This window comes from Periplaneta americana, chromosome 2 (genome assembly GCF_040183065.1).
Source record: "Periplaneta americana isolate PAMFEO1 chromosome 2, P.americana_PAMFEO1_priV1, whole genome shotgun sequence".
NCBI classification, from domain to species: Eukaryota; Metazoa; Arthropoda; class Insecta; order Blattodea; family Blattidae; genus Periplaneta; species Periplaneta americana.
Window position 1 is genome coordinate 74,303,385 of NC_091118.1, and position 21,407 is coordinate 74,324,791.

The 21,407-nt window shown below is 36.8% G+C and overlaps 1 protein-coding gene across 3 annotated transcripts in view; it reads right to left on the reverse strand.

Moving 5' to 3' along the window:
- Positions 1-21,407, reverse strand: part of LOC138694336 (trichohyalin-like) — a 236,062-nt gene that overhangs the window by 98,261 nt on the left and 116,394 nt on the right. For 2 of the 3 annotated variants that reach the window (XM_069817955.1, XM_069817953.1), the window contains one exon: positions 493-18,099. The exons of the other annotated variant lie outside the window; for it this stretch is intronic. In XM_069817955.1, the coding sequence (XP_069674056.1) occupies positions 17,554-18,099 (546 nt within the window). In that variant the 3' untranslated portion in view covers positions 493-17,553. Of the gene's footprint in view, positions 1-492; positions 18,100-21,407 lie in introns of those variants that run through there. 3 annotated transcript variants of the gene reach the window in all.

The following is a 21,407-nucleotide window of genomic DNA, read 5'->3' on the forward strand; positions in this document are numbered from 1 at the left end:
TTCACTAATAGTGGTTTCATGAGAGTTTCAGCAAGGGTGAGGTTTACCACCAAGAGTCTGGTAATGACTAACCACGACGTTTTCAGTGTTTTCTTGTTGTTTGTTTTTACACGAGATAAAATTTTGTCTGAACTGCATGGAGTTCGTCACTTTTTCTTTCGAAGTAGTCTGCAGTTTTATTTGTGAATTTGTGAATTGAGAAATGCCGTCTAAGCCTGACAGGGAACATAGAACTATTGGGAAAAACTTTGTTACATATCACACACTGTGGACATTCATCAGCAAACTCAGTGAATCTCATGTCCAAATATAACTTAAATCACAATGAAATACATTAAAGGTGATAAGTTACAGTTGTGTGAATAAGTAGTGTTCATACAACTGTAACATATCACCTTTAATGTATTTCATAAAATTCAATGAACACTGTATTATTGACCTAACATGTGTGTTTATCATTAAATATAAATCACAATATTTTCGTTTGTTACTTTCTATACCTCTACACTAGGCACCGTAGACTCTGAGACAGGATCATGTTCAACACATTCCGAACTCAATTCCCAGGAATTCGCACTATCTTCTTTGAAAGTAAGGTTATAGCTGTTATCTCCTTTTGACCGAGCACTGGTTGAGGGCTAATGACTCCTAGATCTTAGGGAGCCCATCTTAAGCCACAGTTCCGGTTCAACGAAAGTTTAGCTAACACATCTGCTATCAAATTAACATGCAGTATACAGTATATATATTTTTTGAGGTAACGTAACACTCAATAGATTGTAGATTCCACGTACCACGAATAACAAATGCTGCCTGCCCAGTATATAAAAAATAAAATAAATTTCGAGAATCATTGAGTACTTGGCAAGCAAGAAAGTTCGAGATAGTTCCAGTGACGAGTAGATCTAATATTAATGCTTCCATGTAGCAAGAAGAACGCAAACTACTTTCTCAGAAAGTATTTTTTGCTTGATGGAAGTAGTTTCCTTTTTCCCCACTAGAGACTAGATGGAATTAGCAATTTTTGTAATATTCATAACTTCCGCAGACGGAGCCCCTGAGAATCACTTGCGGAGCCCTAAGGGCTCCGCAGAGCACACTTTGGGAACCGCTGGGTTACCGGAAGCATTGTGATACATTACTGGCATTCTGATTTATTTCATACTGTAAAAAATTTAAATTTTCTGTTGTAAGCTTATGGTACATAATATAAAATATAATTACATTACTGTGATAAAATTGGATATTTCAAAGAACTGTAAAACAATATCTTCAATAAAAACGACAATAATTATTGGTTATATTGGAGAGGATTAACAGGGGCGGCTAGGCATTCCCATGCTACTACTAATGTCACAAACAAGCACACGACTTCTGAAGGGTTAATGGTACAACGTAATATTGTTAAGAAATTATGAGTGTTAACAGAGAAAGAGTGATGGTTGAAATGGCAAGAAAAAGAAGACAAATGAAGAATTACTTCCATCAAATGTTACTACAGTAAGGAATAATAATTCCTTTTTACAATAACATACACAATAGCTAGTGCTGTCATGGTAATTTTTCTCTTGGCCATATGCCCCACACATTTTCTCTCTATTTCTCCGACTATCATTTAATGATTTTTTTAATATTAAAGAAGTAAAGAAATTGTTTTGCTTTACATTTTAACTGTGCAACAAGCTTGATTTAAAGAATACACCATGTAGCCCCACCGCAGATGCATACTTGTCTCGATGAATCTTGGAGTGTGTATTTACAGCACTTCTTGTTTTTCAACCATTACTTTATATATTCTGGGTTTCAGTGCTGCAGAGGTGGACAATTTTTGTTTATGAACATTAAACAAAATACATTAGGAACAGCAAGAGATGATCTAAGATCTGTACAGATCTCTGCGTACAAAACTTAGGCACCCATATGCTGTATGTTTCCGTACAGACAAAATTTTCTTTTCCCCATACGATTAATTAAAAAAATTGTAGGTTCCCATACGATGTATGGCCCCGTATGGCCTCCATGACAGCACTGACAAGTAGGTCAAGTCGATCAGTGTGTTAAAAGTAGATCATGTTGGCACTTCCACATAGGGAATTAAGTTTGAATTCTAATCAATGTTAGCAGCTCTGATCTTTTCATGAAAGCGTGTATTTTGGCGGTGCATTAAAGAACCGGGGTTCTTTTGGTAAGTAATTACAAATTTAGAATGTTATTTTAAAATGTAATTTTGCATGTTACTTGCGAAATGCATGAAACCTCTCTTGCAGACACTTACAATGAATGTGTTTATTTCGTAAACACATACATGTTGGACAACAATGTCTTAATATTACATTCCAGTAATTTCAAGTCACTAAACTATTTTGGACGGAAACTATAATGATTATTATGTTATTTTGTATCTTGGTAGGTTAAAGTCGATCATGGGAAAATACCACAAAATGTTAGGACAACATGGAAAAAGAAATTATGATCTGCGCTATCTGGAGAATGCTTTGAAAGCTATTAGGGCAGGTTGGATGAGCATGCGTAGTGCATCAATACAATATGGAGTACCATAAACTACAATCAATGATTCATTTCATAATCGACCCCCTCTAAAACTTGGGCGTCAAGCAGCCCTTTCCATTGAAGAAGAAAATGAACTTCCAGTGGATATATTACTGGCAGCAGAATGAGGCTTTCCGCTTTGTAAAAGAGATATTGCAGATATAGTTCAAGAATACTTCAACCAGCAGGGTCGGAGAGAAAAGCGCTTTTACAACAACTGTCCTGGGAGAGACTGGCTAAAAAACTTTCTGCAGCGTCGTAAAGAATTGATGGAAAGAATGTCTGAAAATGTGAAATGAACAAGATGTCAGATAACAGGAAGGAATTAGAGGAATATTTTTCAATGTTGGAAAAGGCATTAGAAGGAATTCCGTACAAAGACATAATTAATTTTGACGAAACTAACTTCACAGACGACCCTGGGACTGTGAAAGTTATTGCAAAGAGGAAGGTCAAGCACGTGGAAAGAATAGTTGATACCACGAAGAGAAGCACCAGTGTGATGTTTGCAGCTGCGACAGACAGGTCACTGCTAGCACCATACATAGTATACAAGTCTCTGTCCTACTTGGTGTGGTGGTGGGATAGAAGGATGTGGCTGTAATTGTACTGCAACTGGCTGGTTTGATGTCACTGTGTTTACTGATTGGTTCACAAGGATTCTCTTGCCCTATTATAAGAAATAAATTAGAAGTCAGAAAAGTTATCATCTGCAACAATCTGTCCAGCCACATTTCGCTACAAGGCATTCGTCTTTGTGAAGAAAATGACATAAGTTTTGTATTGCTCCCACTTATGCCAGTCGTTACACGTAGCTTATTTTCACCCACTAAAAGGAGAATGGCATAAAGTGGAAGAAGACTCACAGAGGGGTGATTCCGAAAGTCATGTTCCCCAGGTTACTAAAGGAAACAGAGGAAAATTTGGGAATCAGATCAGCACCCAACATACAAGCCCGATTCCATGGGAGTGGCATTTTCCTCTTCAATGCTGAAAAAGTTTTAAACAAGATTCCCGATCCTGAGATAGCAGAATCTACTAATAGCAATTCGTGGAAGGAAGCCTTTGTTCAGCAACTGGAAAAGTCGAGAGGTGCAGACACTTCTTGTGGGTAAGGAAGGACAGGGAAAAGACTGAATCTGGTACATGGGAACAGAATTTTAGCCTCAGACCTGATTTAGTAGGAATTGCAAAGTGCTACTGGTTCCAGTATTAATTGTAATAGTTCCGGTTCTCCTGTGCAGAATGGAAGAGAGATGAGCTTGACTGCTGATGAAGACTTTTCTGAGGAAAATTTGGAGGAAGGACAAAGAAGTGATATTATGGGCATTGAATATGATGACTCTCAAGCAAAAGGCTACGATCTAGGAGACATAGTCCTAATAAAGATACAGACAGAAAAAGGAGGTACTAAATACTATTTGGGTCAAATAATGGATAAAAATAATTAAGAAATAAAAGTTAAGTTTATGAGAAAGATAAATGGTTTGAAATGTACACATTTCGTTTTTCCAACAGTTGATATTGCCAACGCGACAAATGATGATATTGTTACTAAAGTGCAAGTCAAAGATTTAAGAAGGGGAAGATACAAAGTGTCCTCATGTTTAGATCTGAGTGATACAAAGTGTCCTCATGTTTAGATCTGAGTGACTGTGAATAAAAGGGAGGCCCTTTCTTTTTCATTGAGAAAACCATAAAGGTAGTATGTACTAAGATATGCTCAAAATGTTCCTCATTCCACAGATTGGTGAAGATGATCAAGATGGACGCATTCACTTCCAACAAGATGGAGCACCATCTCACTACCACCATGAGGTTCCTGGGCTACTTGATCGGAGTTTCCCAGGTTGTTGGATTGGTCATGCAGGGCCAACTGCATGGCTACCTCGCTCACCAGATCTGCCCCCTCCCCTCGATTTTTCCAGTGGGGGTTCGTCAAAGATCTTGTGTATGTTCCTCCCTTACCTGCCGATCTTGCTGAGCTGAGAACTCGAATTACTGCCACAGTTGCAGAAGTGACTCCTGATCTACTAGCTCATGTGTGGCAAGAGATTGACTTTAGATTGGATGTCTGTCATATCACAAATGGAAGTCACACTGAACCAAAATAACTGCTTAGTAGAAACTTGATGTGTTTTGCTTTAAAATGACAGCTTAACCATTTCTGTAAGATACGTGGATAAATTTCTATAAGCTTATAAAGTTGTAAAGTCCTTTTTAATACATGCTGTACATCAAATGAATCAAATGTAATGGAAGGTAAAACAAACGTAAATGGAAATGAAAAACCTGATCAGGAAAGAAGGAATCTAAACAAAAGAGTTCACATTGAAAAAGCTTGGGCAAGAAATAAGGAAAAGAAACTAGTTACGTACCAAAAAACCTTGTGGAGGAACATGCTACCATAGATGCTCGAAACGAATTTTTGAAGAATGAGTTTAGTTATTCAGAACTTACTATGAGTTGGGAGATAAAACTAGGCAAAGGGATTATTTAAGCAAATGTATGTTCAGTACATCTCCTCGCAAGTATTGTAAAGTTATTTCTAAAGAAAACCCTATGTATTTCTAATACTGCTCTGACTATAGTTCATAAAAAGGCAAATGATGGTGTTGCTGAACAATATTTATGAGATACACAAATCACAGAACTCTATTGCTGGAAATGAAGGATTTCATTAGGGAACACATTAATTCCTTCCATAACATTGAATCTCATGAATATCAGTCAGACAGCAAAAAAGAATATTTAGAGGGAAGTTTGAATGTATCTGTAATGTACCACTTGTATACTGCAGCTTGTATGAAGGAGAACAGACCTAAGGCAAAATACAGCATGTACAAATACATTTTCAACACTGAATTTAATTTGGGTGTCCACAAAAAAATCAATGTCTGAAATGTGATTATTTACGGGGAGATTAAATGGTGAAATTTGACAAAAAATGGTATTTTTTGTTTTTAGTGCCATATTATTATTTGAACTTTTCTGCGTAATTTGATGTGTAATTTAGTGCTGTAGGCACATTCTATATATTTTTAGTATTTTTTTAAGAAAACCTCTGCACTTGTCATTTTGTGTCTTTTATCGTGCACTATTTCATGTAAATGTGCATATCTCTGGAACCCTTTGGACTAGAGAACTGAAACTTAGCGTATTTTGTAGCTGCGTTTATTCTGCATTAGTTGGTGCATGATAGTAAAGGCTGCCTCCTTGTGTTCGAGCCATGTGGCATTGTTTATTTTCTGAAGTGTTGTTTTCTAGTGGTTTTTCTTGTGCTCTGGTTCGTTTCTGAAGTGATTGTTGTTATATTGTAAATAGAAACATGATAAAACCTAAAGTTTTATTTAAGAAACGTAGAAATAAAGGTAACAGATATTATATGCTGTGGAGCAATCCAGCGTAAGTCAAGAACCTACGAACATAAATGTGTCTAATCTTCTTTGGTATTGCAAAGCAAGTGAAAGAACAGTCTTGTGACTCGTATGAAGAGATAGTGAATGTGTGCTGGGAGTGGTTAGGTATTGACATTGGAAATGGACAAGTGAAAGAAGTGTATAGAATGAAAAAGCGGGAAAAATAAGCTCCATTTTGGTCAGAATGGCAAACCAGATGATTAAAGAGAAGATCGTGGATAGTAAGAAAGCATTGAAGGACTCAAGCATTAGTAGAGAGGAAGATTTTAAATACAAGATGAGGTGTAGAAGGAAGGTGTTAGTGCCGTTTATGAAAGCAACTACAAAAGATGAGCATTATGCAAAATTACGAATAAATTGAACCTATGTCCACATCAACACCACCAAGCAGCTCAAAGAAGAAGTTGGAAGGTTCTGAGACTCAATACCAGGATATTAGTGCAATTGAAACTAGTGTAAATATAATCATAGATTTAGATATTTTAAATTAAGATTTATAGGAATGTGTTTCCTGTCATTTGTGTGGTGGATAAGTTCAACTGTCAGAAAACACTGCCTAAAGAAACGGTTTAGTGTCTTTCTTGACTATACAATGTTTGAACTGTAAAACTACATCCTGCAGTGAACCTTTTAGACAAATGTCTAAATGGCCTTAGATGCACAGGGAAAGGCTTTACCGGAGGAAAAATGTTGTGTGGCCTTCTGAATCTTGCACCTCCACCCACAAACATTTCTAAGTGCACAGATGTTTTAGGTGAAAGTGTAAAATTTGTGGCTGAGAAGTCAATGAAATGTACTGCTCTAGAGGCTGTCGAAATAAATGAAAATTAGTGACATCCCAGAAGCATTCAACGGAAAAAACGGAAAAAAGAGATACAAATCCAAAAATGCATGCGCTACAGCAACAAGCTTTGACACAGGAAAGGTTCCTGACATTCAAGTGTTGTTCAAATACTGTCAAGGCACTGTCAAAGATGCACTCTCTCAAAACAAAACAGCAGTAAACATGAAGAGTGCATGAAGTATTATGAAGGTACCAGTGGGGGCATGGAGGTTGCATCTGCTGTGAGTATCTTCCATCGTTCAGAAAAGGAACCCAGTGTCCGCTACACTCAGTTTCTTGGAGACGGAGACTCCAAAGCTTATAAGACTGTTTGTGACAGTAAACCTTATGGAGATGTTCCTATAACGAAACTAAAATGTGTCGGACATGTACAGAAGCGAATGGGCATACAATTGAAGAAAATTGAAACAGTTATTGGGAAAAACTGTACTGTCTGATGGTAAGACTATCAGGGGTCTGCTCACCGATGCCACAATAAATCAGCTTCAGGTATATAATGGGAAAGCCATTAGAGATAATAGTGGTAACATAGAAAAAATTATGAGAGCAGTCTGGGCCACTTTATTTCATAAAGTCTCTACAGATAAAAAGCCATTACATAGTATGTGCTCAGTAGAATTGTGTAAATATTTGAAAGCTGAAGTTGCTGGTACCCTTACTGACTACAGGCACAAGAATTCTGTTCCAAAAGCTGTCATGTTACCTATAAAACCTGTGTATGACGACCTCACACATTCATAGCTCCTTACAAAATGCCTACTGGTATGCAAAATGTCAATGAGTCGTTCAATAATGTGATATGGTCCCAGGTCCCAAAAAATACTTTTGTCGGATGAAAACTTTGGAAGTTGGTGTGTTTGATACTGTTGTGACTTTGAACAATGGAAACATGGGTAGGATAAATGTGTTGGAACATTTAGGAATAAAAGTTGGAAAGAATAAAGCAGTTATCCTGCAACAGTTGGACCAAATCAGAATTTCCAAAGCAGAAATAGCCATAAAAAATATGACTAAAGCGGCAAGATCCAAAAGAAAGAAGCAGATGATTAGGAAGACTCTGACTACTGTGCTGGAGGATATTAGCTCGTCATTATAAATTGAAACGAGTTTTTGTTATGATTTTTGTTTGAAGTGTTTTTTTGCAAAACTACATTTTTTGTTACATTTGACCCATTTTCTCAGGAACCATAAGAGAGAGGAGACAGATATGTTACACTCATAGCAACATTATGAAAGTCACACAGATCTTGTTTTGTGGGAATCCTAAGGGTAATGTACATGTAAAAAATTTTTTATTTAAAAAAAAGGTAGTAAAAATTATGCAATTTGAGAAAAAAATAATAAAAAATTTAGCAATTGGCATAAATTCATGAAACAAGATCAGTGTACGTAGGAAACTAGCATTTAACAAACCTAAAAATTTTATTTTGATATCTCATGTAGTTTCTGAGATAATAGGCCAGGAAGTAAGCTATTTTAACATTATTGGGATAGGGCTTTTAATCTCCCCTTAACAATTCAAATACAGCTGGAAAGGGTGTGCTACGAAAATCACTTGGTGACCGCATCAATGAAAAAAATGCTGTACGAAAAGAAAGAGCTCGAGATATAGACAGGAGTAAGGGTAATTCCGATGACGAAAGACGTCAGTGTCTATGCCTATGATATACAAGTTGTCATTCAACTCCCATGTAAAGAAATTTCTTCATTCTATTATAAAAAGTAAGTTCAACTTCATAATATGGAACTCACGATATAAGACAGGTGACTGCTTCACATGATATGAGGGCGTAGTCAAGGGAGCGGAAAATGAGATACATGTTTATATTCCTTCCTTGAAAAATGTGCAGTCTTGCCCTTGTAAATTATTACCCATAATTTCAAAATGAAGCAGAAATGTAAAAAAAATAAGAATTTTGAAAGGAGGTCCATCTACATCCCTGCCCAAATGAGCTAGAGTTCTCAAAACTGCAAAAAAAAATCTGGTCACCAGTACTCTGTTAAACCGATGCTGGTCACTAAATGAGCATTTTGCCAAGTGTCAAATTAAAATGACAATCACATGAAAGTGGAAAGGATTTTAAGTTTGTCCCTCTCTCTAGCTAGCTTTTTTTTTTTTAGTATTAGTTATTACAGTAAAGGAGGCAAGACCTGTCCTATGACTTTATCATGTGCTGTGGCCATATCACCAATGGGTATGGAGGAGGAAGATAAATTTTAGTTTGAGATGAACTACTGTGTCTGTAGATTAGTATAATATTAACCATCCTGAAAGAAATGCTCTTTCTGATAGCTCATTCTTTCCCTTCTCGCACAGCTCACATGCCAGGTCTCGCCCCTTCACCTATACTTACTAGAAGAATTTTCTTTGAACAATACAATATGATACTCTGTAGAGAAAATATTTGTCAGACCAGTAGCTCAGTTATGATGGAATAATAATTACTGTCATGCCTTCGTAAATTCAATGAATTTCTAATTCTATTCAGGTTTATTATTTACTTTCGGAGATATGGTTGGAGCCTGGAGGTAGGCATCGGGGCAGAACTACAATAAACATCTCATCCAATTGCCAAAGAAGAAGGAACCTCGGCTGAACACGGAAATAAATGTACTGTTATGGAATATAGAGGGAATAAGAAACGCAATGCCTCACATACCAAAGGAGACAATAGACGACACGGATGTTATGATACTGACAGAGACCTTTCTTATGGAACCTATGGAGCTGCAAGGTTATTATGGCATACATGCGCTAGCGACCCCGACGGAAGGAAGACCAGCAGGAGGAGTCACCATCTTCATAAAAGGGAAAGTGGGAGATATTGAATGAATCACCAAGGAGGAAAATATGATCACAGTAAAAACATCAGAAATCACGATAATAGGAATGTATATCCAGCCAAATAAACCCATAGAAAACATAATAGACAAAATATCTGCAGTCATAGAACAAACGAAAACAGAAAGGAGCGTAATACTCGCCGGAGACTTTAACTGCAGGATCGACAAGGAAAACACCAAAACATGCATCCTTCTTGAGACGCTAGAAGAAGAAGGCTACAGAATAGCAAACAAAAAAGAGATCCCAACCTACTTCGCACGGAACGGTCACAGCACGATCGACCTACTATTCTTTAAACGAGACAATCTAAATCTATACAAACAAGAAGGACTATGGAACTCACCGGCAGCCCCCATAAGGAAACACATACCTATAATGACATGCCTACACATGGAAATCCCACAAAGGAGGGAGGAGTCAAATGGACCAAGTATATATACCAGGCAAATACAACGGGAAAAAATAGAAGAAAACGAAGAAATCATCGGGAAACCAAGAAACCTAATAGAAGAATAAAGACTAGAAGAAGCCCTAGAAACAGCAACAAAGTAATAACGAAAGCCATAATAGTAAGGGAAAAAAGACATGCACAAGCATGGTTCGACCGAGAGTGTTACAAGGAAAGGAAAGAAACTCTGCAGGCACTGCACGCAGCAAAACTATACCAACGACCAGCAGACCTAACAACCTATGCAGAAAAAGAAAAAAATATAAAGCACTAATAAAAAAAGGAAAAAGAAGAATATATAGAGAAGCAAGGAAGGAAGCTAGCAGAGGAAGCAAAATCAGACCCATTCATAGCACTGAAAAAAGAAGACCTCAATCGCAACAGGAGAAATTCAATGCAGAAATGGGAACACCACTTCTCGAACATACTGAATAAGGAAGCACTGGAGCGAGCATACAACATAGAAACAGCGGAACCCACACACGCCCTGGAACCAATAACAACAAATGAACTTAGAAAAGCAATATAAGGAGGGAGAAACAAAAAATCGGCAGGACCAGACAAAATCTATATGGAGCACCTAAAAAACTCTCTCGGACAGATGGAAGAACTATGGAAAGGACTGATGAACAAATGTATGCAGACTGGAAAAATACCAGAGGGATGGAACACAGCGACCCTAAAGATACTGTACAAAGGAAAAGGGAACAGAACATCACCAGACTCCTTTAGAGGAGTAGTGCTAGAAAACACATCCTTTAAAGTATTCACGAAGATACTAAATGAAAGACTACTAAAAGCCTCCAAAGGACACATGCCGGAAAACCAATTTGGATTTACAAAAGGCAGGAGCACGGTCCAGGCAGTGAAATATCTAATAGATCAAGTAGAAGACGCCCTGAGACACAAAGGAGGGAAGTACCACGCAGTCTTCGTCGATTTCAAGAAGGCGTTCGACTCAATAAACAGGCAAAAGCTGATCGAGAAAATGAAATGGGCGATCAGCAAGGGAGCCCCACTAGCGAGAATAATTGAAGCAGGCTACAGAGGAACATAATCCGAATAAACAACACTGTAGAAATCTCTGTGGAAATAGTACAGACAAATGGAGTCATGCAAGGAGATCCCATGAGTCCCACACTCTTCAACATTTACACAACAGATGTGAACCGCATAGTAGAGGAAGAATAGAAAGCAGAGCTGATCCTATACGCCAGACGTCTCAATAGGGCCTTCACGGAGCACTTCCTCCTCTCTCATTTTTAATGTAAGAGTGGAACAAGATGTGGGAGCAGTTCGTGTATCTCCGGATGACGTCACTGACCGCGCCATTTGAATGTATAGATAGACATCTCCAACCATTACAATACAACAGTCAGTCATTGTGTTGTAATCTTCACAGTTAAAAAGGTGAAAATGGCGCTCACAGATGTAACAAATAAATTTAAATCTCAACAGAGATTTTTTCAAGATAGTTGCGAGGTGGATTTCTTAATTATTAAGTCGAGTGTCAGTGATATTGCGGAATGCTTGGTTTGTGGGGTGAAATTATGTTGTAAGAAACAGTAAAATTTTCAACGGCATTACAAAGTTAAGCATGAGGCCATGTACTCAGTAATTCAGGGCACAGAGCGAATGCTTCTAGTTCAACGTTTAAAATCAGCAAAACACCTAGGCCATTCATCTGTGGATTCAAAATTTTCATCGGTAAGTTCCTATTTATTTTCTTTAGAATCTGATGAAATGTCACTTCGTTAACTCTCTTCTAGAATGGCTGGCGCTAAAATTTTCCACGGTGGTCACAACTAACGCGGGCTTGGTTTTTAAGTAGAGAAATTGAAATTCGATCTCTAACCTAAGGGGTGGGAAAGAGAAGAGTTTTAAAATAAAAAAGTCAATGATTTAAAATTACACAACCGATTTTTACAGGACTTTACCATTGTCTTCGTTATAATCTTCAAAGTGTTATCGACTATGTTATATTTGTAAAATTTTACTCCAAAGGAGCAGAAAGGGATGGAAAATCTCATTTCCTTCCATCTTGATGTAATTTGATACCTGGAAATTTTTTAATTGTAAAATAGGAACAGGATATTAATTTATCAATGCTTGAACATGAATATTCAAAATTACAGTAAATAAAGTTTCAGTTTTTCAACAGCTCGCTCAACTCAATTGGCTCTCGGTGGTCTGAAAGTATACCTAGTATATTCTTGCACTAGTTGTACTCATGACTATGAAACGTTATCGTCAGTTACAAAGCAGACTTATACAGAATACTGTATTCTATACTTTTCAGGAATCAGCATTGAAAGTTAGTTATGCCGTCGCTCATATTATAGGTAGAACTGAAAGACTTTTTACAGAAGGTACATTAGTAAAAGAATGTATATTAAAAGTTGCAGATATTGTGTGTCCTGAAGTGACATGTTTTCAGAGGATATGTTTGTCACCAAACACAGTGGCTGACAGGATAGAAGAATTAAGTGAAAATATCAATAGCCAGCTTCGAGATTGCTGTCAGCAGTTTATAACATTTTTTCTTGTTATTGATGAGAGCTGTGATATATGTGACACAGCTCAGTATGCTGTGTTCATCAGGGGAGTTAAAGATGATTTGTCAGTCATGGAAGAATTACTTGACTTGATACCCCTGACTGACACAACAGGTGCAGACTTATTTGAATGCATTGTGGAGACGGTCGACAAATATGAGCTACCTTGGGACAGGTATATTAGAATACTTAAATTTATATTTCAACGAACATTTTAATGAACATTCAATAATCAATGCCTTTCCTTGATTTTAATTCAGATAAAGTTATAATTAGGTTTTAAATTAATAAACATATTTTGTCAATTAGGATTGTAGCAATTATCATTTTATTAACTTTAGGTTAGTATGTGTAGCAACTGACGGAGCACCAGCAATGAAGGGCACCAAAAAGGGCCTTATTGGTTGACTGAAAGAAAAACTCGGCAATCAAAATGTTACTTTCATAGGCTACATTGTTTTCTGCACCAAGAGTCTCTTTGTGCGAAATCTGTGAAAATGTCTCATGTGATGGATGCTGTTGTAAAAGCCACCAATTTGATAAGAAGTCGTGCATTAAACCACCGCTGCTTTAGGGAATTCCTAAGGCTAGTGAGGAATGATTACAGTGACATACCATATTACACTGAAATTCGCTGGTTAAGTCGTGGAGCTCTTCTCTCTCGTTTTTTCGACCTGAGGAAGGAAATAAAAGAGTTCTTGGAGGAAATTAAAAGTCCTCTCCCTGTACTGGCCGATAATGAATGGATACAAGATCTAGCCTTCCTCAGCGACATTACAAGACACCTTAACTTCCTAAACCAGAGCCTCCAAGGAAAGAACATACTTATTACGGCAATGTATGAACAAATAAAAGCTTTCATAGAGAAAATAAAATTGTGGGAGTTGCAAGTTTCAGTGGGTAATTGTTACCACTTCACTAATCTAAAGTCGTTAAGTAATTTGAATCAAGATCAGTGTAACAAACATAGTGAAGTACTGAAGGACTTGAAGAAAGAATTTGAGACCAGATTTAATGACTTCACTCTCCTGTTCAATGTATTTATAACGCCTTTCCTGATTCAGCCCACCGACGTGCCGGAGGAACTACAGATTGAATTAATTGAACTGCAAAGCAGCACATTTTTGAAGAACAGTTTCCCGACAATGAGACCACAAGAATTCTACTATCTTCTCAGAAAGCATAATTTTCTCCAGATCCGAAATGTAGCAATAAGAATTGTTGCTATGTTTGGCTCTACTTATACCTGCAAACAATTCTTTTCTCTAATGAAAATTGTAAAGTCAAAGCATAGATCAGGCATGACACAAGCCCATCTCATTAATACTCTCCATCTGATGGCAACACAATCGTTGTCTCCAGACATAGATGAAGTTATAGTGAGAAAAAATAATTGTAGCTGAGAACAGCATAACAATGCAGTTTATTGGACAGGAATAGAATTATATGCATTTAAACAACTGTCACCAATTTATTTTATATAATGTTAATTATCTTAAATTCCCTGTATGTTATAATATTTTAATGATGTTGAGAGTTTGGGTTGAAGTAATTCTCAAGCAAAGATAGTTGTTTCTTGTTGTTTAGTCAACTGTCCGAAGACAGGTCTGAACCTCTCACATGGTACCAAGAAGGCACCACTTATGAGGCAACTAGGCCAGGAGATAATGGAGTAGGATGGCCAGTTCATTTCCCCCTAGAAGATAGTTAAGAGTACAAATTAATTTACTAGCAATTTTACTCAGAACAATGTGTTTAAAAATGAATTTATGAGATAATATATTAAACCTTTCAATATTGTATTTTGTTATATGTTAAATTTAAAGCATTTGAATACGTTTCAATTTAAAATAATTGTTTGTAAATTCCTAAGATGTTTTCATTACCTTTTTAATTATTAAAAACATAAGAAAACATATTTAACTTCTGCTGTAGTGAATATATTAATACTGATATATCGTAAGATTACGTACTTTAACAACCAACAAGTTTCATTGTAATTTAATCATTATTTAATTGAATTTTATTTTATTAGATATATACATTTAAAAGAAAAGAAATATGTAAAACCATTTAGCCAGTAATGAACTATTGTGCTTAAATAATTACGCAACATGTATTGTTCTTCATGCTTGATGATCTTATTTATAGTCATTGACATATCATTAGATAATAAATTATTATTATTATTATTATTATTATTATTATTGCAAACTACTTAAGAAATTTCTTCCGAAAACAGCTGACTAATGTACTGTTTACGTACAGGTCAAAAAGTGTAGCTCAGTAGCATTTCTCCCACGACAGTTACAACTTAGCTCGCTCATGCTTGTAACATGAATACGATTGGCTATCTTCGGTATTGAGCTTATCTGTTCAGCTGACTACGTTATCTGAACTTGCTCTCTGTGACAGCTTCTGTGCGTTGGCCTTGAGACGCCTACTATACGCGGACGACATGGTGATTGGAGCGGCAGAGAAGGAGGATGTGCAAAGGGCAATCCACAGACTAGAGACCTGGGCAGAGGAAAACAACTTGCATATAAATGAAGAAAAGACAGTACAAATGACCTTGAGAAAAGGGGGGAAATCAACGCTGAAACATAACATCACATTACACAGGAAGCCACTACAAAAAGTAGGAAACTATAAATATCTGGGTATCACGCTGCAGACAACAGCGGCATCCTTTGGACTACATATTCAAGAAAGAGCAGCAGCGGCCATCAGGGCTGCGTACAACATCCCAAACCTAGCAAACCTGTCAACATGCATGGCGAAGAAACTCTTCAAGACAGTAGCGCCAGTGATAACATATGGAATTGAGATCATGTGGGAAAAGCTAAAGATCGGACACCTGACGAGAATAGAAAAAATAAAAGCAATGTTCATGAAAAGGATAACCCAAGTTGGAAAAACAGCACCATCCCGACTGGTCTATGAACAGATGAGAGAGACGTACTTCGTAGAAAACATACAATCACAATTCTACCTACTATCAACAGAAGCAAGCAAGAAACTAGTAGACAGGGAAAGGAAGAAGATGAAAATTGACCTCGACTACTAACACCTCTCCAGCAATGATGGATGACAGAATGCAACACACAGTGCCACGTCACAACACGACTCTCCATACACGGATTTCACCACAAGGTATGTGTCAACAAGAAGTTCCACGAGCCGACAGAAGACTGCAAGTGGATAGAAGTGTAGTAAATGCTACAGCAAAGACTGAAACGTGAAACTAAAAATTAATACTCAAACCTGAGTGCACATTTCTCTATATTATTATTATTTCCTTTTAGGAGTTCCTAAACTTTTTCTTGAATGCAGGTATTTCGCCAGGCAATTTACAACTAAAATAATATAAAAACATGTATTTGGCAGTACAAAAGCCAGTTGAACATATAAAGGGCCGAAAAGTGTTAAAGCAGATACAGACATTCTTTTCAAACAAATTATATAATGTGATACAACAAAAGAAAACCCAAGTCTTAAGAAAACAAGTGTTCCCATTTCAGCTCGATATTTCATTCCTCTCAAAAATTATGATAGGAAAAATCCAATTCCGCGCTAGTCTCGGCAAAATGCCATGTATGCAAGGCCTGAATGATACTGTATATAGCAACTTCTCATGGGGTAAGGAAATGAAAACACAGAATTGTTTTGATCGGAAGTATGTCTCTAAGAGCACAGAAAAAAATTTAAATGTTAATGAAAAAAGGGTAAAGGGTCTGTTGGACAAAGATAAATGAACCTCTCATCTTAGTGTTTTATACGACCTCATTCTTGGACACAGAGTTTCAAATTCTGAATGTAAGACATAATCAACAAGGGAAACCTGGAGTAACTGTTCAACCACCTTTTCTGTACAAAACTTCTCCATGCATTTGAGGGAGGAAGAAAGCAGCTCTGATGTCAGTTTGTAAAAGTATTTTGATCTCCAAATCTTACCACTGTTTCTCCGAAACACTGAAAGCTATTAAGAGTTTTTTTTTTAGTTGGTTATTTAACGACACTGAATCAACTACTAGGTTATTTAGCGTTGATGATATTGGTGATAGCAAGATTGTAATTGGCGAGATGAGGCCGAGGATTCGATATAGATTACCTAGCATTCACCTTATGGTTGGGGAAAACCTCGGAAAAAGCCCAACTAGGTAATCAGCCCAAGCGAGGATCGAACCTGCACCTGAACGCAACTTCAGATTGGCAGGCAAGTGCCTTAACCGATTGAGCCATGCCGGTGGCTGCTACTAAAGTTGTTGAAGTACAGGAAGATGATGAAATGTAAAAATTATGTTCTTTGATCATGAGTATGGCTATCTTAAATTTCAGTTTTAAAACATTTAAAACTTTCTGAAATAATAAATCTATTTCATAAATAGTATTCTATGGCTTTGTAGGGCATTGTCTGTTATTAATAACAGAATTCATTTTTTTTTCTTGAAATATTTTTCAGCAATTATTGTCATTATGAAAAATTGTGTTCTAAATTTTCCCAGCAAGTTAAAAGTTTTTTTTTTTCTTTTTCAACTACATGCCAAATGTCTTATCCCAAATCATATGAAATACCAAGACAATATCAATATTTAGCTCAACTGGTGCAATACCAGGACATCTTACAAAAAAGTACTTCATTTGGTAACTAAATTCTCATTACCCAGCATGTAACAATAGTGCAAGACTTGTATCACATTCATTTTCCTCAATAAATTTACAGAATTACTGCATAGGAACTAAATGTTTAAATGCACTTTTCTCAAAACAACAATTTTTAAAATGTCCTTGTATTGAATTAGGGCAATGATATGCATCTCTAAACAATTTTTTTTTTTTAATTATCACAATATTTTCTCTTATATATTTTAGGTTCATGAGACAGTCAAAACTCAGTCTGCGTTGCTCTCATCCGCACTGCTTTCTGGTTTCACCTCATGCTTAACTTTCTCTCTGCGCCATCGCTGATACAACTTCCTCTCCTCCAAACGACGAGCTCTCTCTGTTGGAGTCTCACTATCTCTCAACCGCTTCTGACAGAGTCTTTTTTTCTCTAATCGCACTGCCCTCTCTTCTGGAGTCTCATTCTGCAGTCTCCATTTCTGGTACATAATCTTCCTTTCTAGACGCTGTGCCCTCTCTTCGGGAGTTTCGTTTTCTATCCGCCACGCGTGATACAACCTCTGCTTCTCCAGCCCCAGTTCTCTTTTTGAGTAAGTCCTCATTTGTAGCTGCTCTCCATACAGCTGTACTTGCTTCACACGAATTGCCTCATCTTCTTCAATCTCGCGAAGTCTTCTTTTTCTTTCTTTTTCTCTCCTCTTCTCCAGTCTTTCTTGCCGTTGTTCTTCAGTCTCACTGCATTTCCTCTTCATGTAAAGAGCTCTACGTTTTGCTAATCTACGTGCTCGTCGTTCATCTTCCTCTTCATCGCACATCTATTAAAGAATTAATGTGCATCAGTTGATTGAAACAAATAAGTAGTTATTGAGAGGTATTAGTAAATCAAGAATTGTTAAAATACACGAAGAAAATATTTCGCCACTATTTACAAACTCCTTACATTCTCCTGAAATGTGTGTGTATCTAATGCCTACCCACTTCACTTGCGTGATTCGGGTTCCGCATATTGCGGATAGATGGCAGGACTGTGACCCTTTTCAAGTTGCACACCACTTTGGTGAGCCACACTGTGTATGATGTGTACGTCATGTACTAGAGTGAGTGTGTGTGTAAGTGTTAGTGTAGGGAATTGGTGAGGATGATGATGAAGATGAGGAAGAAAGAAGGGGGAACCCAGTGCGGGCACGTAGTCTGAAATCTATCACATAAAAATGTCCTACTGTAGGTAAAGAGGGGTAGTGATTATCTTCCTCGTACCTTGTGATTGGACATGTCCAGTAGATATTATTATTATTATTATTATTATTATTATTATTATTATTGAGTATTGAGTAGGGTTTACATGATTACTAATGACAGGATTTTCATACTAATGCATGTTTTTATAGAAGCTTGCTACAGTTCACAAATTTTGTAAATATCCATTTCATGGCTTAGTGAGTACAAATAAGTATACTTTTCCTGTGCATATTTGCATGTTTCGGAATTCTTAGTGTAAAAACATGTTGGAGTTGTTCATTTCGCCTCTCCGAGTAGCGCACCTTGCCATGATTCTCGCCGTTACGCGGACAATGAGTACAGATGTGAGATTCTCCATGAACACAACGTGGTAAATACTAATAAATTTATTGGTCGTACCTATTAGTATTTAAAAAATGTTTACAAATTCTTACAGTGATAGCGATTTATCTATGCGTTCTGCAATGAAGTGGTGGTTACTTTCCAACAGAAGAAGAAAATACAGCGTGCATCCAATCAATAAGGAACGCACTAAACTTGGTGAATTCTATCAATTATATCAGCAGCTTAAGGCATTTCCAGATAGATTTTACGAATATTTAAGAATGTCTCAGTCAACGTTCAATTACATCTTGATCCTAATAGAACCTAAAATCCAAAAAGTGTACACTAACATACATAAACAACCAATCAGTGCTGAAGAGAGGTTGGTAGTGACTCTCAGGAAATTAATAATTATACAGTATATAATAATGTACTATTATCAAAATGTATTACTTATTATTAGCAAAAATCTTTCACTGTCAATCACAATAAGAAACACATATTCTTTCAAAATATTGTACAAAAGTTTGACGTCGGTATAAACACTTTTTGTTCTGAAAACGAAATGAATAATAATAATAATAATAATAATAATAATAATAATAATAATAATAATAATAATAATAATAATAATAATAATAATGATATGACTTTAAAAATGAACATACTGTAATATAATAAGCAATTAAGAACTGCAAGATTTAAAAAAAAAATAAGAAAAGAAACTGCCCAACAAGTTAACAGAAAATAAACTAATTACTGCCACTGAAAGTCTTTATTTATCTCATTTACATTAACAGTTGTCAAGTTTTGGTACGACTTATTTCCTTCCAATCTTATGCCTTGAGAGGACGGATGGAGAGAATCACGATGTTCCATTGCGATAACCGACCAATCAGAATGCTAATTTCAGGCAGCTGCATCTTGAAAATCAAACCAGTTTGATTCCCGCTGAACGGCGAGATGTGCGGCGAGATGAACTACTCCAGTATGTTTTTACCCATTATATATCGTTGGTTTGTTTCCTAATCGCCACACAGCGAGATGTGCAGTGATATGCGTGGCGAGATGAACAACTCCAACATGTTTTTACCCTTAGAAATAAATTCATGCTTAATGCAGATTTTTATGATTTTAGAGTAATAAAACACATTTAGATGTTTATCTTGCATATTACGTACTTTCACATACAGGGTTGTTTCCGATTTCTGATAACGAATTTGAGTGATATCATGTGTGACAGGAGTCACACTACAGCTGAACTGTGGCGCGAGGTGACAGACCAGTAGTGAGTGATCTCATAGAGTGCACGGTGACTCACAGCAGAAAATCCCAAGAAAATCGAGCCTTTTTGAGAGGGGTACATTATGACCATTTCCGATGCCAAGCACAGTTAAGTGAAAATAAAAGAAGCCTGCAATAAACGAGGTTTCGTTATTTCCGAGAAAGGTATCTTCCGTGTACTTAATAAGATTGGTAAAGCTCGAATAGAATTAATTTGTATCATCTCATGGGGTGCAGCGACTTGTGACGGGGGGTGGATTTGCTTGCTTTTTCCACTCTGGAATTAATCCCATCCGAGCTTTGCCAGTCTTATTAGATACAAATAAGATGCCTTTCTTGGAAATAACGAAACCACGTTTTTTTGCAGGCTCCTATGATTTTCACGTACTGTAACTGTACTTGACATCGGAAAGGGTTGTTATATACCCCTCCCAAAAAATGCTCGATTTTCTTGGACATTGCTACTGTCATACACTGTGCACTCTGGTTATGAAATCACTCATTACTGGTCTGTCACCTCTCGCCACGTCCACACCTGTGGAGTAACGGTCAGCGCGTCTGGCCGCGAAACCAGGTGGCCCGGGTTCGAATCCCGGTCGGGGCAAAGTTACCTGGTTGAGGTTTTTTCCGGGGTTTTCCCTCAACCCAATACGAGCAAATGCTAGGTAACTTTCGGTGCTGGACCCCGGACTCATTTCACTGGCATTATCACCTTCATTTCATTCAGACGCTAAATAACCTGAGATGTTGATACAGCGTCGTAAAATAACCCAATAAAATAAAAAAAAAATTAAAAAAAATAAATTTAAAAACCTCTCGTCGCAATTCAGCTGTCAGTGTGATTCTTGACGCACATGTCAAATTCGTTATCAGAGATCAGAAACAACCCTGTAGTTTTAGTGCATATTTCATGTTAAATCACATAATACTGCATTTTATATGTACTGTCTCTCTATAAGTGATAGCAAGGAAATATTACAAACATTCGAACATTGGAACACTTAATAAGATAATAGGGTACTGTAGATGAAAAATGTTTTTAAGACAAACAGAAAATTAGGGATAATAATTATGAAAGATAGAAATGTTAGTAGAGGAAGACTGAGAATATTTCTAAGCAAGAGTAATGTAGACAGTATTGCATAGTTATTGGGAATGGACTAGAGGGAAGATAAAGAGTTTAAAGTACTGTATGTCATAAAGAATGGAGGAAGGAAATAGTAGTCTGAAGTAGAGTTTAAATTTATGTATTGGATGATATGAGGAGATAGATGAG